Raw genomic sequence first — 17876 nt, forward strand, 5'->3', positions numbered from 1 at the left:
ATTAGAAGCAAAACCAGGATAGCCTAATTCCTGGAGGATCTGCTTTGGAACTGGTATCAGAAACCTGGTCATCTCATCTTCAAGGCTTTTTCTTAAATGACCCCTTTTTTCCTCCTAAGTGAACTTCCCTGTCTTCTATGTAGATAGAATTTGCTCTTTTGCCATGTAATGTCTTGTTTAAAATGAGATTTGATTAATAGGAGTGTTTCAGTGAAAACCCCAGAGAAAAAGCCTTGGACCCTATCTGGGGTTTAACCTTACCATAGATTTGTCTATGCTGGGACTCCTACAAACAATATGTTGCTTCTCTTGTTGGCCAACCACATTCAATTCTATTCAATTTATTGTCTACTTCTTGAGCTCCTACAATGGCCAGAGATCCTCTGTATGATGATTACAAGATATAAGGGAGTCAGATGAGGCCGGAGGCTTCAGAAATGTTCAACTATTTTAGAGAATGAAGATACTTGGCATGGTCTTTATTTGGTGTGGGGTGGAGTGGTTCTATTTAGGTAACACCTTACAGTGTGGTAACCTCCTTTCTTTGCTTTTTGTTTTGAGATTTAAAGTTGACCAAAACATGGGATCAATTATCACTAAGACATTCTCCTCTTTTAACAATCTAGTTATTGCCTCCATGTTGGAAGGCTCTGCTAGAATAGACAACAGTCAGCTTCCTAGGAGTTATTCCAGATATTTGTGTCAAACGGTCTACTTTTCATTGCACTTATTCTTTCTTCCTGGGTTCTACAAGGTACTTACCTCTGTGCTGAGAGTTCAGGTTTTTCCAGGGTGTAAATAATTCTCCCACCAGAGAACTACTGGCCTCTTGAAATGCTTGAATTGATGTATTATTTCCATGTGTCTGTGCGTATAATAGTGATAATAATGGCATCCACCATTTGTTAGTGTCTTCTGGATGCTGAATAATGTGCTAGGGATGTAGTCTCATTTTATCTCATTCATAGTCTTTTTCCAGAATAATTTTTCAAGATAGAAATATAATCCTCTTGTGAAAAATGGGCAAATTCAACCCCAGAAAGAGACGATGACTTTTTCTGAGGGCCATACAGTTACCTGGCTTATGAAGTTAGCGAAGAGCTGCCTCTTTTCAAAGTCTGTGCCCTCTTTACTTCCTTGTGAAACTTGGATATCCAGCAGCAATTTTACCAACTTCACCGATGTTTTGGAGATGAAAGGAAAGATGCTGTATCTTTTTTCAGAAGCGAGCTCTAGGGGACATTTGAAGCAAAGTAGATGATTTTGCGTGATACTGTGTTTAATTTCAGAATGTTGTCCTTTGCTGGTGAAGATAATCAGATGTAATGTCATGTGCAACCTCTCTGCTTGCGTGATTTCATAAAACTGATGTAGCAGTTTATTATTATACAATTAGTATAGCATAGAAAAAACCCGGGATGCAAGCCAGAAGAAATAGACAATGAATAGTTATATAAGGTTTTGGAAGAACATGCAGTAGAACATAGCTCACTGTATTTTCTTCTCAATTGTTAGTTTCCTTTTCAACATGATTGCATCTCAGTTTAATAGCACTTGCCATCTCAGGCTTTATGGTGCCAGGCCTGACATAGTTACATCCCCTCTGTGCTAAAAATATTGCATGTATATATTCAACCGCAACCCGACATGTTTAGCTAATGGGTTACTCAGGAGCTATGCGCTTATATAATTAAGTGATGTATGTAATTTTGTGTTAACACGTTTGCAATGTGTGTTTCCCTGGTGATTGCAATGCTTTATTCTGTGTAAAGTGTGACATTTTAATTCCCGCTGAACAGTTTTCTACCTTGATTCTCCTTGTTTTTGTGGCAGGGGATTATTTTGCAATCAAGATAAAAGCATTATTTATGAAATTTCTAGACTATCCCATTACTGGGAACTTATAACTGCAGATCAATCTCCTATTTTATTGATCTTTGTTAAAAATCTTTATTAGAATTTAAATTTAATCTCTACATTATGGATTTGCCCAGACTTTTGTCTGCAGGCACATTTTTTTAAGGCGCCTTTGCAAGGAGCGGGTTTCTTAAAAAGTAATTCTCACTAAATGATCTGCCATATTCCCCAGGGACTTTTATTTCTCTTCGGTATGCTGACTTTTCTCTGTTTAAGGTTCTCCAAGAACAAGTTAGATCTATAGATTCACAGGCAGGACAGATTTCTGTTAAGCATTTGAGTGATCGGCAATAGCTGGGTCTCAGAATTACATAGTGAAAATTAAAAGGTGAATGTCCATTTCCCCCCCTTATTAATGGCATTTGTGACAAGGAAGGTGCTACAAACAAGAAAGTGAACCCCCAGCCCAGCCACCTGCCCTCTTCAAAAGTATTTCTTTTCTCCAGTGGGATCAGCAGTCAGTGCAGTTAAATAAATGTTTACTAGACTCTAATTAAGGACCAGACGCTGCCTTCAAAATATAATACCGAGTAAATATTTTTTGAGCACCTACTAAGACAATGTTACAGTGACCAAGAGAGACATCACCTCTGGTGAGGGAGAGAGAGACACACAATTTTAACATAGGGTGGTGGGTGCTACGATAGAAGCACACCTGATATTAGAAGCTAAGGATGTAGGTTTCCTCCCACAGCTGGAGATGAGGGAGAATAAAGTAGCTTTCTAGGGGATGTGGTTCTCAATGTAAGTCTAGGAGTGTAGACTCCTAGGAGTAGGAGTTGGGACAGGAGGGACAAAAGTCCAAAAGGAAGGGTATTACTGTCAGAGGAAGCTCGGGAGCATGGGCATACATGTGTGAAGCCATACGTGGGACCTCTAAGGCATTTGTTATTCTTGGAAGGTAACAAGGATGCTCCAAAGCAAGGTAGGCTGTGGTCCATTTCTCCTGGCCCACAGAGGTCCTGAATTCCCGAGGCCTATCCTCATCCAGGGAGCCTCATTCAGCACGGACCAACAAAAGCAAGCAGGTGGCAAGCACTGACGCCAAATGCTGGAGTATTGCCCTGATGGCTTCACAAGTGCTTTCCTCTTAGTCCCTCCCGTTTGAGTCTGAGCAAACAGCTGGGAGTGTGGTGCACAGAAGTCCCGCCAGAAGGACCCACGGCCCGTGCGCTCCAAGTGAGCTTTCTCAGTTGTATGTTTTGGCTTTGGAACACAGTGGGAATGTCCTTGTCAGCTCCCATTTGACTTTATTAATTGCAGTTCCTTGGAAAGTGTGTTTTAATAATGTGGTCTTGGGATGGCAACACTCACCCTGCAGAGACCCAAGAGGAGGTATTCAGGGCCCATTGAAAAGCCATCTGCTGCCAAGGCACTGCTGCTGATCCCATGCAGCCAACAGACACCAGTGTCTATCACAGCTCTGCCGCCAACTGTGTGACTTTGGGCAAATTGCAGACTCTCTGGGCCTCTCTTTTCTTACGTGTATTAAGTAAGGGTTCGGGCTAGAGCTTAGGTTCTCCTTAAGCTCTGGAATTCCCTCATTTCATAAAATTACTCAAACGAAGAATCCTACTGTCATCACATCTGTGGATTCACCAACTCCTTGCAGTGATCTTTTGGTTCCAAATCCATGAGAAAAGCCAAGAACCACTTTCCGCATTTCATGTCTTGTAATGGTTCTCTGTCTCTGTATATTTCAGGAGGCCATTTACACTAGCACTGGAACCTAGATTTTAATTTTTTAAGACACAAAAGAAATTGTTAAGCCTCTAAATATTCCTAGAATATATGGTGGTATGGATCAAGTAATCCATTTTATTAGAATGTCGCAAGAGGCTGTCACCTAGCAGCTCTGTGTTGTTTCCAGGCCCCACCCCCCACCTCCACTTCCCTGAGCCCTGAGGCTGTGGTTAATAATGTCAAAAGAATGTTTTAAAATTGCTCGTCTGTTGATTCCAAAGAGTCAGAGCCCTCACGTGGTTAGAGTCCTGGGCTAGGAGTCAAATTCTAAATTTAATTCCAGCCTCTACGAACCTCTTAGTTCCTCCCTTCCTCACCACTAATCCATGTTTCAGTTTTCTCATCTGCAAAATAGGCATAAGATGCCTTGCTTCACAGAAGTATTTGCAAACAGCTTTGTTGTACCCCAAGACTGGCATTATGTTGGGGCAGAATATCATTTTCCATTCCATAATAGGAATTAAACAAAAGCTCTTTTGAGTCTGCACCTTGTGTAAACGCCCTGTTCTCAAACGCTGATGAATTTCAGAGGTCAACAAATTCTGCCCCCCTTTCTTTATTATTATTTTTTTAAGCTAAACAAGGCTAACGAGGGAATTCATTTTGGAATAAAAAGACATGAAAGAAAGGGTATTTCGGCTTGCACAATAGAACAAAGAAGAACAAGAATCATCATGTTTGCTAAAGAACTCACAGCTGTTTAATTTTATAGTAAAATTACTTTAAGAACTTTGCTAATTCAAAGACAAAACCAAACAACTGTTGTTGCAAAACTGAACTTGCACGTGTGAGTGGAAAAGCCAAGTTAAGATTAATCTTCCCCTAAAATCGTATTTTAAAAATACAGAGCATTTTTGTTAATACCGGTTGGAGGAGAGGCTTTTATCTAAAGAAAAGACATAAAAGAGGGAAAGGGTACATTTACTGGTAATAAGATGAAAAATAGTTTATGATCTCATGTACTTTGCCCCCAGCTTTTTTTTTTTTTTTTTTTTTTTAAACTGCTCAGTCTGTTTTAATACCAGGTTTGTTTGCTTTTTGGGGATGGGCCTGTTCGGCAGGAAATTGTCAAAAGGCATACAGCAGAAATTTTAAGTGATGTTTTTAAAAATTAAAATTAAATACCAAATTGGGTAACCGATGATTAAACTTGGAGTTCAGATTTTTATAAAATTTAGTTTTTAGAGATTATGGATAAATTCAGTACCTACACTTAGTTCTATAAATTCCAAGTTTCCATATGTTGCCTATTGTCAAAAACAAATAAACCGTTCTTTATTTAATTTTTTTTTAAGTGATTTCTTCCATATTAGGAAATTATTCAGACTTCTTTCCTTGGTTCCTATAATTCCAAAATAGTTGGAACATCAGTCTATTTTTGGTTATGAAGGAACTTTTAAAATGTGGGCATGATTGTTTTTTAAGGTTCAAAATCTCATAAAAATCAATTGTCACATATATAACAGTTACGGTTGTAAACATAGTGAAGTTATTGTAATTGTATTCCAAAAAGACAAAGTTCTAATTTCCATATTACGAGTCCCATCCCCTATTCCCACCCTTCGCCACATGGGAGGGCTGCTAAATGTAAATTCCAAAACATATAAAACAGCATAAGTTTGTGATTTGTGACTCTTTCTGTCAAGGATTAATGTTCTTACCTGTATTTGATTAAACTCTCATGTTAGTTTGTGGGTTTTTATGATTTTCCCATGACATTACATAGATTCACCACGAGAGGGCAACCAAGAGTTTACTTTCAGCTAACAAAGCTAGAAAATGGTTTTAACATCAGCTAAGTGTTTTAACTTGCTAAGGATTTATCTCCCCGCCTTCTGATTGCCACACATGCAGCTTGAGTTTCTACTTACAGCAATAATAATCCAAATAAAGTTCTTCTGAGGGAAAATATAGACAGACTGTGCAGGCAAGTGCTTTTGCCCAAATAAGGATGCCTTTTGTGGAGACCCCATGTGTTAGATAACCATCAGCTGACAGTTGGTCATGAGTTAATAATGTTGGATGCTGAAATATGCATACCATGTGCTATAAAAGAGTATGGAGGACAAAGACAAATACTGCTATACTTAGATGTCAGAAAAATGCCAGAGGTGTGTAGACTGCTTTGCTGGGTGTAGGTCGAACCCACCAAACAATTTCATAAAATTATTATGTATTAAGTATCATACGGTAGAAGGTTTAATATTGCTCATTTTGTTGATGTTGCAGGGATTTGGGGCTTAATCTCTCTGCATGTTACTGCCTAAAATGCTATAGCAACTCTTGTCTTCTGAGTAAAGAAAGTATTTCCTAAGCTTATTTCCACTGCTACCATTGTTGTTCTTTTATTTTTACAACAGGAACCCTAAAAGGGGGGTAAAGGAGGTTCTAGAAAAGACTCTAGATGGGTGTGTACCGCTTTGATTGGCATGTTATATTTGGAGAACTGTTAATGTCTACTTAATATTTCTGTGTCGCTGCCACCACAGGAATCAAAAAGTGGCAGGGGTTGCGGGGTGGGTGGGGGTGACGCGGGTGGGAATAGGATTTGATTTCAGCTACTACCAGTTATTTCTGAGGACGGGACATTGGGCCAGCTGGGCATTGAGCAGCCATCTTCTCAGAGTGATGCTCCATGGTATTTTGGAGCTAAGAATGATTCGAGAAAGAATGTGTCTCCTCCTCTGCCCCCTAAAAACCTTTTTGTTCTTTTAACTTTTCTGGGCTTATTGGAGCCCATCTTCAACAAGTAACTTCACTTTTGGTCCTATAAAACTGCGGGACTTGAAGCATATTGGCCAAGCCAGAAAGCTATGCCCTTGCCTTTAGACCTGACTCTATCCGATCTCTCTACTTACTTGCGAACATCTCCAAAAAAGAGAACACAATCAAACCATGAATTTATTGAACAATTTGTGGTTAAGATTTTACCTTCCAAACAGCCCAAATCACTCAAAATCTATTTTCTCTTATTCGGATTGCAAATGACTTATATTATACCCAACCTATATTGGTAGCAGAAGAGAATTATTAGTAAAATAAATAAATAGACAGCCTCTCTTTTTCTTTCTCTGTTCCCCATTCCTCCCAACTCTGTTGTCCAGGCTTAATATTTGCTTTGACATCTTAGTCAAGGAAGTTAATGAAATAACATCTTCATCAGGACCATTAAGTAACCTTGAGTCAATGATTACCAGATTTGAATTTTACAAAGGAGACATCTCAGCTTCAGCAAAATTTTCAGATGCTAACATCTATGTATGACTGTCTTCCAAAATTCTAAATTATATTGAAACGTCAAATCATCACTTTTGCTGATTTTTCTAGCTTCGGTTGTTAATTTTGTTCAGTCTGCTCTTTAATACATATTTCCAAGGACATAGCTGTAATCATAACCTTGAATTATTGACTAAACCAGTATCACTCAAGAGAAAGATAATGCAAACCGCATGTAACTTAAAATTTTCTAGTAACTGCATATTAAAAGATAAAAAGAAACAGGTCGAATTAATTTTAATAATATATTTTATTTAATCCAGTATATCTAAAATATTGTTTCAATATATAATCAATATAAACTGTTATTAATGAAATATTTCTCAGTTCTTTCTCTTTTTTTGTATTGTGTCGTACTGGCAATCTAGTGTGTATTTTACACTTGTGGCACATCTCAGTTTTGGACTAGGCATATTTCAGAGGCTCAGTCGCCCCACGTGGCTAGTGGTGACCGTGGACACAGCAGCTCTAAACAGTCACAGAAATGTTTTCTCTTATTCTGAAAAAAAAAGGGGAAGAAGTGCTAACCTCGTCTGTGTATTCTCTGTTCACTGTAAGATTTACATTAGGATTTCTGATGGTATCTGTTCGTTGTTTCTCCACACTCACTCTGATTCACTGAGCACTCTAATTGTGCTTATTTAATATATCATCAAGTTTTATGGGCCTTGTCGCAGCTTCCCCACACACAACCCAGACCCTTCTCTTCTCATTGTGGATTCTCCTTGAACACTTCATCCTACTCGAACACACTTTCTTTTCTACCATCTGTGAGTTCGTTGGCATCACCATACAGCTTTTAAAGTCATTTTCTAGAACTATGGCTCCTATATATCCACAAACAAATGAAGCTCAGAGGTGGCACTGGGAGCTCATAAAAGAAGGAGAAGAGGAGAGAGATCTACCTGAGTAACAAAAAATGTCTCAGACAAGCAAGAATAGTCATCTTTTTACTTTTAAGTAAGATACTATTCTACTTTCTAAATTATTCTTTCTGAAATGTAGAAAACATAGAGAGTGGAGAGTCTTTAAGTATACATTCTTTTTGTGATTTTATTTAAAAAAGAAATTGAGAACTTATTACTTGGTGACCTTTTATTTTTTCTTATGTGTATGTGTTTGAAAAACCATAGTGTCTCTCATATTAGTCCAAGTCTGTAAGAAGTGAAATATCTCCATGTTAACACACACACACACACACACACACACACACACACACACACAGTCGCTTTTACTTATTTCCAAGTGAGGAATGTTTTTTTAGAGATGTAGCAAATCAATTATCCTCAATGTTGAAAATGGAATATCTCATTTCCAAACCTGGAGAAATGGCTGAACAAGAATGTTCTGTTTATATATGAGTTTAAAAACTGTTCTGCTATTTACTGCTCCTTGCCAAGCTATTCAATACAAAAATGTAGCTTTCACTTCTGTGCTGTCACTTCGATAGTAACACCATAGAACATATCAATCATGAACTAGAATGAGAGGGGTTTATTGATTGTAATAGGAGAGAGAGAGAGAAAGAGAGAGAGAAATCCTCTATGTTTAAAAGGTCCTATCTTTATAAACTTCATAAATTATAGAAATCAAAATGTCCGTAAAAAGCATTTCCAGGGTGGGTCTTTAAATAACCTAAAAAGAGAAACAAGTATCTTAAATTAATATTCTTTTCTTATTATAGGTACTCATACTAAGAAAGACTAAATCTGTGTTTATTGAATAGTTTTCCAAAAATGCAAACATGAATTATTTCGAAATCTTAAGGAAAAGTGCGTCATGAGCATTGAAACAACACACTTATTCTAATTGTAATAGTTTTCAGGCAGTTTTTTTCTTAACATCATCTTTCCCATTAAGGGAGGAGCCTAGGACCTGGGGCCTGATATCTGGGGAGAACAACAAGAGAAACCAGTTGTCCCGTAGAGGTGAAAGTGGAAGTGTGAGCCACTAGGGCATTTTTAGAGTCCATTTTTTTACTTTGCTGAGTTAGAGATTTCATGACAAGACCTTGCAGCTGAGGAAGGAAATCAGACCCTTTGTGCGTAGTATTAACATCTAGACAACACCGCCACCTAGGTCCTCAGGTATCTACTGTGCCTTGATGTCTCTTTATAGAATATTTGGAATTCTAATGCAAAAGACTCTTCTATAGGCTCCTGATGCCACAGTGGGTAGGCCTCATTACCCCGAAGATGAAAAAGCCTTTGCAAAGCAGCTATGAACCACCACTTCCATCCCCTTTCAGGTCCTGGAGGGCACCTTTCACTGAGAATGGTTCCCCTGGAGCACACTGGGGGTGCCAGACAGACCAAAGGGAAGGTGACAGTCTGTATTTCAATCTCCTTCCCTATTTCTAGAATTCTCCTTTAGAGAGTTAATCTTCTGAAAATCTAGGCTCTCTCCTCACTCTATACCTAGATTTAACTCCCAGATTTTCCCTTATTCTACAAGTGGTAGAGAAGAACATCTAGTAATCCCTCTCTTCTTTGTTGGTGCCCTTGTAGACAAGCCTGTTGTAGACTTCTAGGACATTTCTGCATTCCTTTCGAATTCACTACATCATTTCAGAATAATATACAATAACATTTGGTCGTTTAAATTTCTCTCCCTTTTCAAGACATGGAGAGGAAGTAAATCTAGAAATCTGTCCATCACTGCTGGTAAAACCTGACTGAAAAAGAGGTTTGCTTGTGTTTTAATGGCAAGAATGAACAGTCACATGCTTTCAAACCAATTAGCAGTACAGATGAGCTAGCAAGTCGCATTCCATTTATAAGGTGGGGGAAGGGGAGAAGTCAAATAATCTGTATTTTTAAGTGTTTCTGAGAAATGAAGACCTCCAGGGCAGAGAGAAGGCGGATCAGGAAATAGCTATGCAAATCACATGCCAATGAAATTACTAAATTTTGATCAGGGGCATTAACAATTGCTCCAACATTCACAAGTATGAAACAAGGAGTGAGTAAGACTGGGCATGTTTTAGAAAGGATTACAAGAGTGTTTACTTACATGGTTTGCTGAGCAGTCAATGAAGTCCATGGCTGTTTTGGGCTTAAGCTGCCCAAACAGCCCAGGTAGGACAAATGCAGTAATACGTTCCAATCTCATTAGTGTCTCTTGGGGATCTTAGTGATTCTGACAAAGAGCAAAGTGACTGGACCTCATATAAAGCCTGTTTTATTTTTTTTCCCCATCCTCTTTCTTAACAACACAACTGCTTACCCTTTCACGGGAATCAGACAGGGACCTGGATTCTGTGAGAGTGAAGTTCATTGGAAACGCTAGAATGTAGTTAGTAAGAACTATGGTTCAAGCAACATCAGGATTTGGCTTGGGCTAAAGCAAACTTGAACACTCAAAGAGGCCATGACATACAGAGTGGCTCGAGTGTTCATCTGGGTCACATTCATCGGTCATTGTTCAGGGCTGTGTGGTCTTGGTGGCATCTGGGAGTAAGAGCATTTGAGTTCAGCTCCAGTCTGGGTTCACAAATCTGGACTCATCTTTTTAATACCTTTATTTGAGAAAAAAATTACTCTTAAAAAGGGAACTGTCAGAACAATTATAGAAAATGTTAACACTTGCAGCATTTTATTTTTACCATACCTTTTGCCTTAAATTCATCATTTAAATTAGACTGTCCTACAAAATGGAATTGTGTTTGTTCATGGTCCTGTGTATTCATATCTCAGACGATACAGTTGCTTCTCAAACATTTCTCTTGGGTGTGGAAGACTGTTTATAGAAAAACAGAATAAAAGTAAATGTGAATATTCTTCAATCTGTATGTAAGTAATGCTTTGTGAATTCATGGAAAGACTCAACCAACTGATGGATATTGAGTACCAGCTGCCAGTTTTCAGGCACTACTCTGTTAGGTGTAGAATAGTGAGTATATGGAATACAATTGTGGATTTAAAATAAATATTGCAGGAACTCATTTATGAATTTTTAAAGTAAAAATGTTGTCTCTAAGTTAAAGCCAAAATGAGGGCTGAGAGCTTCTGTTTTTCTTTTATTTTTTTTTCCAAGTATTTGAAAACTGAAATTCTGTAAGAGATTATCTGTGAAATGCCTTTCTTTTATTACACCCATAAATTTCAGAAGTGGCTTTGATCAAGCCTTCTGCCATTCTTGGTTTCTAATCTTTTATTCATACGTTAATAACTTTAAAAACACTCATCCTATTTTTGTTGTAGTGAAAGAGGAAGTTTCTAAATAGTCAAAAGGGAAACATTGAAAATAGAACACAGTAAATGGTAACTAAATTAGGGTAGGGTTTTTTATTTCCAGAAAGAGCAATGCTCCGTGCTGAAACTTGCCAGAGTATTTTAAGATTATTGTCTATAAAGAAAATGTTCCAGAGAATTGATATCTTCAGAGGAAAGGCATTACAGAAATGCAAAGTATTATCAGTAATGTACACTATACATAGAACAATGTTTGTCAGTCCCTAATACTTCAATCAGTGGAGTTTAGTTTTCCGGCTTGGGTTTAGTGTTTAAAACACACACACACACACACACACACACACACACACACACACACAACTTGCAAATCGAATGAGTTAACGCTCTGTCGACTTCCTCTAGACATTGACCCTGGGGGTCAGACTCTTAGGAAAATGATGACTGGTTTTCCATTCTCCTAATTCCAGTCCCCACCAACAAACAAGTCCTTTCTCTGACTGGAAGATCACAAAGAATTTCTCGAAGAGAATATGTAGCTACGTTGGCAACAAAACCCTCTCTACAAAATGAGAGAGTTGTTAACTGATGAGTCAATCCAGCTTTTATAGCAGTTTATCTTCATGGTATTTCTAAGAGCATAAATGTGTGTGTGTGTGTGTGTGTGTGTGTGTGTGTGTGTGTGTGTGTGTGTCTGGGAGAGAGAGAGAGAGAGAGAGACAGTCATGACAGGAAGAACACAGTAGAAAAAAACAAGAACATTTAAGCCAAAAGCAATTTACTTTGCCAGTAACTGGTTACATTTCCTTTGTTTTATTATTATTATTGCAAGAGTTGGGGTTGAGATGAAAGTTTCCCACACCTGCGCTGACACTTAACTTGTCAGAACCCATTGTGAAGTAAATATATAAATGAATGCCTGAAACTCTAAGTTTCTAGACACTTCAAGGAAAAAAAAACTTTGTTTTGCTACATTGTCCTTTAAAAGAGACTATATAATTCATTAATAGGTGGAAGAGTTAAAAAGAAGAAAATAAAAGAAAAAAAAAACCCGCACGGGTTAGATGTCAAAGTAGCCTGGAGCACTGGCTGTCACTGATTCTCCTGGAATTAACACCTATAGAAATAGCAGTGACTTCACAAAGGTGAATACTTGTTAATTTCATGGCTCTGAGTAAGAGGAACAGATGGGCAGTCAGAGAGGAAAGAGTTTTTAAAAACCACAGAGATCTTTCACTGATTAGGCAGAAGAGTCAGTGGCCCACTGCAAGGGAGTAGCTACATGGTGCTCTGATTAAGTTTTATTGGAACTCTATGGCTTTAGTGGAAGTCTTTTCACCCACTGCTGAGTCAGGACTGATGGCAACTGCTCTCTCTCAAGTCTGCAGGATGCTGTTTGTTGCCCGAGATGGGCTTCAGCGCCCTCGTGCTGTGTGGTATTTGTGACTGTTTTCATCTAGGGAAAGCTCCCTGGTGACTGCCAGCCCAAGTTAATAATGTAAATACCTCATTATGAGACAGAGTGAGTGAGTGAGTGAGTGAGTGTGTGTGTGTGTGTGTGTGTGTGTGTGTGTGTGTGTGTATTAGAGAAAAGTTTCTTAAAGCAGAGGCTCTGGATGAAGTCCAGTTGCCTGGGCTGAAATCCTTCTGCTACCAGTAACCAGTTGTATGACCTGAGACAAGAAGTTTTGTCTCTATCTCAGATTCTCGGTCTGTAAAATGCGATTGACAATTGCGCCGTCCTGTTAGCTTGTTTCGAGTTTTATGCAAAGTGCTGGCTGACACAGAGAAAGTGCTCCGTAAGTATCAGCTATTATTATTCATGTATAATATTGAAAACATTTGTGCAAAGACTGTTGATTGAACTCTATGAATGAGCCAGGCCAGTGGCTAGTGGATTATATACTCATGGAAAAGTAACTGCGTTTACTGCTCCACACTACTTTTTTTTTTTCGAGTCGATTTTGCTATTGGTCAGTGTGCTGCTGACTTCCAGAATGCCTTTGTTGGTAGAGATCAGTCTCATCTAAAGCACTGGAGCTGGTGTAATTCTGGAGTCTATGATTTAGGTTCTCTCAGTAGGTACTAGTCCTCAGCTGTCAAGAGAAAGGCACGTTTAGGTTGGTCCAGAGCAGCTGGGTCAAGGTGAGGTTGTTTTCTATGTAAAAGAATTAAAGATCAGAGCCTCCACCTTACCCCTGACCACCGCCACACCGTGAAACATTTATTTTCACTCATCTACCTAGGCAATGATTTGTTTTCTTAATCCTGTAGGAAAAAAAAAAAAAAAAGAATGTAGCCTGGGGACCAGAACTTTTGCTCTCCCCAAAAGCCAGCCCCTTAATCCCAAAGTTTCACCTGAGTTCTTGTGGATCCAAAATGTCTCCAGATGTATTATGGAGGCTTTCATCCAGTCTTGCATGCTCTGCCCCCCAGGGACTTTGAACATCTGCTTCTCAAGGACATTCGTACATTGTATGTGAGACAAGATTATAGCCCCATTTAGATGCTAGGCACAATGGCTTAGCAGTCATCAGGTACCAAAGGCCATAGGTTTGCTGTCCCAATTCCTAGAGCAAACTCAAGTCACTGGTTGATGTTCCTAGAGCTCAAGGGTAAGTAGTAAAGGTGGTAGGTAGTAAAGGCGAATGCAGATTTAAGAGGTGCCCAGTGTGACATGTATGCATGTGGTCAGGTTGGCAGGCCCAGCCTGTGAAGACAAAGGAGATGTATGTGGGCATCTGTATTTTCATTAGTCACACATTCATTCAACAAATTCCTATTATGAATGCCACCTCCTGGGTGTGTTCAGGGACAGAGGAGAGGTGAATCTAACCTGGTCCTGCCCTCAAGGACTCTCCAATTTAGGATAATAATAAGCCATAAAACACAACTAAAGTACAAAACAATACAGTGAGCGATACCCTGCATAAGAACAGGTCAGAAAAAGAGTTCAGAGGGCAGACTAAAAGAGGTATTTGAGTTTGAGACTTGAGTGATTGGTGGGATTTAGCTAACATACCTGAAATGTCCGTGTACTTGCCTTACTGGAAACAAGAGGCTTTTTTCTCTTGATCAAATCCCACTTAGAGTTGAAGTTTGTGTGACCAGAATATTAGGTGCTAGTGTGTTCTAAATTTGTAATTCTCAGAATCTTCTGGGAAAGGACATGTGCTTCTCTGGGTTCTGAAAACAGCTAAAAGAATGGAGAAAACAGACCCGATTTGGAGATGACTTATTGTCAGTTCCGGGAACCTTTGTCTTTATTTAAAACAGCCTGTTCAATGCAAGTTCTCTCTATCTAAAAGGCCTTTGGGATTTGAAAGCCTTTCTGGAAATAAATGCCTTTTAGCTTTATAAATGCTTTTTGCTGAGCTGTTATAAAGGAGAGATAGTAACAAGTCTTAGAACAGAGGCAATGTTGTTTCGTTTCTTCTAGTGAAATGCCTCAGACCTACCTTAGGTTTGTTTCTGTCAGCTTTCTGCTCGGCTATTATGTTGATAAGGGACACGAAAGTACATCCTTCCCCCGCAGTCATTAAAGTCTTAGCACTTGGAGCAGTTGTGGAAACACTTCTGTGCTACACCTCAGTTTTCAAACCAAAAGAGTCCACACCCTGGCTCCAGGCTAAGGACCGTGTCAGTCTTGGAAGGTGGCATCGGGCTCTGACAGGGGAGCTGGAGGTCAGGATCCACCAAACAGGCTAGATGCAATCAGCAACCCCGCACAGGGAGGTGGAGAGAGCAGAGTCCTCCCTGCCAGTCTGGCAACTCCAGCGAAGTCCTCAGAGCTCATCCCACACACTCCGTGCTAGTCACTGCTCTGTGTTTACATGAGTAATGGAGCTGCCGGGGGAGGGGAGTTGTAAGCAGAGCGCAAAGCCTCGCAGCTCTCATTCTGAGAGAAGCTGACATCCACACCAAGTCAAGTCGAGACTTCCAGGGACGTGGCGGGGGAGCAGTCAGTCACATGCTGTAGCTTTCATGAGCACAGACATCATCAAGCAGATGTTTGTCGACTGGAATGGGTAATCGCTGCTTTCTCTTTGCTTGATTTGTGTTTGTGAGCTTGTTTGTTTACCTTTGATATTTCCAGGCTGGCTTTTTTGGGGATGGACTTTCAGACAAATGTTTTGGGAAAATGAGAAGAGGAAGAGTGGATTTGGGAAGGGGCCCTGAGCCCGAGCCCCAAAGCCACTTTTAAAACTTTTGCCTGATTGTAAAGCAGACCTGCTTTACTGAGCTTTAGGAACGGCCGCCTGTTATCCACAGTAGAAAATCGAATTAGTGAGATTAATTGTGTTTGTGAGATGAGTAGTACATTGTTAAATGGCCTAAAACCGCTGGTTAACTGGGGAACATGAGTAAGATTAACAACAATTACGAGAGTTCGAACTGTTCAGATTTGGCATTGTCGAAATCATACCTTAAAGTAATAAAAAGTGTGGGTACCTGGAAAGGTCTGAAAGAAATTGCTTGGGGTATAATTCACCCGTTTGGAATTCTTCAAGGGCTAGTTGGTTAGTTGGTTTGTTTTACTTTTGCGTGACTTGAGTGACTGATGAAGTTAAATGTGAAAGCTGATGCCGGACAGCCAGCCGCAGCACTCAGTAAACAGCAGCCTTTTTTTTTTTTTTTTTTCCTGTTTTCTGTATGGATCTTAAAGAGGCTCAACATCAAGGATGAAATATAACTTTGATTTGCAAATTGCCTATGGGTTTTAAAAAGTGTAGTCTCCGCGGAATCTGGCTAACCCCGCTGTGATCTTTGAAAGTTATTTTAAATAACCCTCAAGATCGTCATTAAAAAAAAAAAAAACCATTGAAAAGGAAAAGAGAACATGCCGATTTAAATGTTATCTGCCAGATTTGTTTAGATTTGAAACATGCCGGCTACAATATTATTAGTAAATACATGTAATAATATTTTTTGGATTGTTATCATGGATGCCTCTCTCTATAGCTCTCTTTCTCTACTTATTTGTATGATAATTTGAGAAAATGCTCATGTCTCCACTTTCGAAGAGAGACGTTTTTAAATGCTTCATTACTATGATGCCATAATGGGCTGGCATATCACTTAGGTTTCTGAAAACAAGACTCAAAACAGAAAACAAAGAATAATCTTGGAGCCTGGCTCAGGGCTGTCTTTTAGCCCAGTGCGTTGTGTTTCTTTTCTAACGATGGGGAAGTGCATTTTCCTTATCATTATCCTTCAGAACTAAGGGCTTCATTTTATTAAATGAATTAGACATGTTAAAGTATAATAGACGAGCTTTGGGAAAAATGTACAGAGTGTATGGCCGTCTAGGATGCAACCCTTCAGAGAGAGGAGCGTAAAACGAGGACTGGCTACCACAGATGAGTACATTTCTTGGCACATGTAGTGGGGAAGCACTGTAGTAAGATTCGTGGTTTTTAGTAAGGAAACTCATGCCAATGAAAATGTATATCAATTGTTCTCTATTTGTTTTCAGCGCCAAATCTTAAAGGCAGACCACGCAAAAAGAAACCATGCCCACAGAGAAGAGATTCATTCAGTGCTGTAAAAGATTCCAACAACAATTCAGACGGCAAAACCATCGCCAAGGTACAGTTGTTTCACACCATGGTGTTTATTTGGCTGCATCTTTTCATTTTTCCTTTTTTTCTTTATCTCTCCGCTCTTGCTTCGTGGGGGCAGTTTTCAACTCCAGATCCGACTTTGGTATTCACAGCTCTGTGTTCTTGCCACCTACCCTACCCTGGATGGTGAAGTTGGAGTGGGGGAGGGGAGTGCAGGCATTTGGATTAGTCAACAGGAAGATTTCCCACCTCCTAGTTTGGCCTGTTGGGTAAAGGATAGATGATTAAGCACCCATGTCACTGAGGCTGAGATTTCATAGTAGGTGACACAATGACATAGTTTATTCTGCTTGTGTCAAAAATAGACCAGATGAACCATCCTCTTTCTAAATGTGTTCAGCTAAATATGTTTCAAAGATTAATAGAGGATAAAATTAGAAATGGCTAGATTTAATCTTTTTAGTTATTTTTTTCAAAATCACCTCTAATTTACCTTAGAATAAAATTAAAGATGCATAGCAAAAAAATTTACATATACGTTTATACCCATATACACATTTAGATATTTTTTAAGCTCTATCTTAATGCATAATGAAGGTCCAAATTCTAGACTAATTTTTCAGGACTCGGGCCTGTTTTGCCGAAGCATGCTTTGGAATCTTGAAAGTGCATGCCTGAAGTGTCACTTCATATTTTTAGACTTATCTTTTTGACTTTTGTGGGCTTGGATCATATTTCCATGGCTCCGTTTACGGGTGTTTGCATTTAGGTGTTGTTTCTGTGCCAAAGACAACAATAGCCCCTTTAGGACCTGAACTGAAGATCGGATTTCAATTGATACCATGTCTCTAGATCCAAGGACTAAACTTATGAAAGTGGGAACATTTTGAATATTGGTGAATTTGGAAGATTCTGATGTAGAAAAACATGAACTCGGTTGTGTTGAAAATTTACTATTTTTCTACCGTGTACTCCATTCGTCCTTCCAATGTAATGAAGCGCATCCTAGAGATTCATCGTCTAGTATTCTCATTGTCAAGGATGTTTGTTTCATCAGGAAGTTCTGAGGACTTTTTGGTTAGGAATTCTTCATGCTTCCAAGATTACAAAGAGATGTGTATTTTCTGGCTAAAAACAAATCTGTCTTTCCATAAAGTTATTTTGTCCTGTTCATTTAATTATCTGC

At 39.1% G+C, this 17876-nt stretch overlaps 1 protein-coding gene and 1 long non-coding RNA gene across 3 annotated transcripts in view; one reads left to right on the forward strand and one right to left on the reverse strand.

The window, feature by feature from the left end:
* The window catches only part of ARID5B (AT-rich interaction domain 5B), a 170992-nt gene that overhangs the window by 110670 nt on the left and 42446 nt on the right, over positions 1–17876 (forward strand). Inside the window, exons 1-2 of one of the 2 annotated variants that reach the window (XM_039871904.1) lie at positions 14869–15154; positions 16603–16715. In XM_039871904.1, coding sequence (XP_039727838.1) covers positions 15151–15154; positions 16603–16715 — 117 coding nt within the window. In that variant the 5' untranslated portion in view covers positions 14869–15150. Of the gene's footprint in view, positions 1–14868; positions 15155–16602; positions 16716–17876 lie in introns of those variants that run through there. The other variant, XM_039871903.1, reaches the window with a different exon arrangement.
* Positions 7238–14739, reverse strand: LOC120609409 (uncharacterized). The gene is made up of 4 exons (XR_005654766.1): positions 14149–14739; positions 10546–10674; positions 9949–10453; positions 7238–8571 (listed from the first exon to the last, which is right to left on the reverse strand). It is a non-coding gene; the product is annotated as an uncharacterized LOC120609409 (long non-coding RNA).

This window comes from Pteropus medius, unplaced genomic scaffold, assembly GCF_902729225.1.
Source record: "Pteropus medius unplaced genomic scaffold, Ma_sr-lr_union100, whole genome shotgun sequence".
Taxonomy (NCBI): domain Eukaryota; kingdom Metazoa; phylum Chordata; class Mammalia; order Chiroptera; family Pteropodidae; genus Pteropus; species Pteropus medius.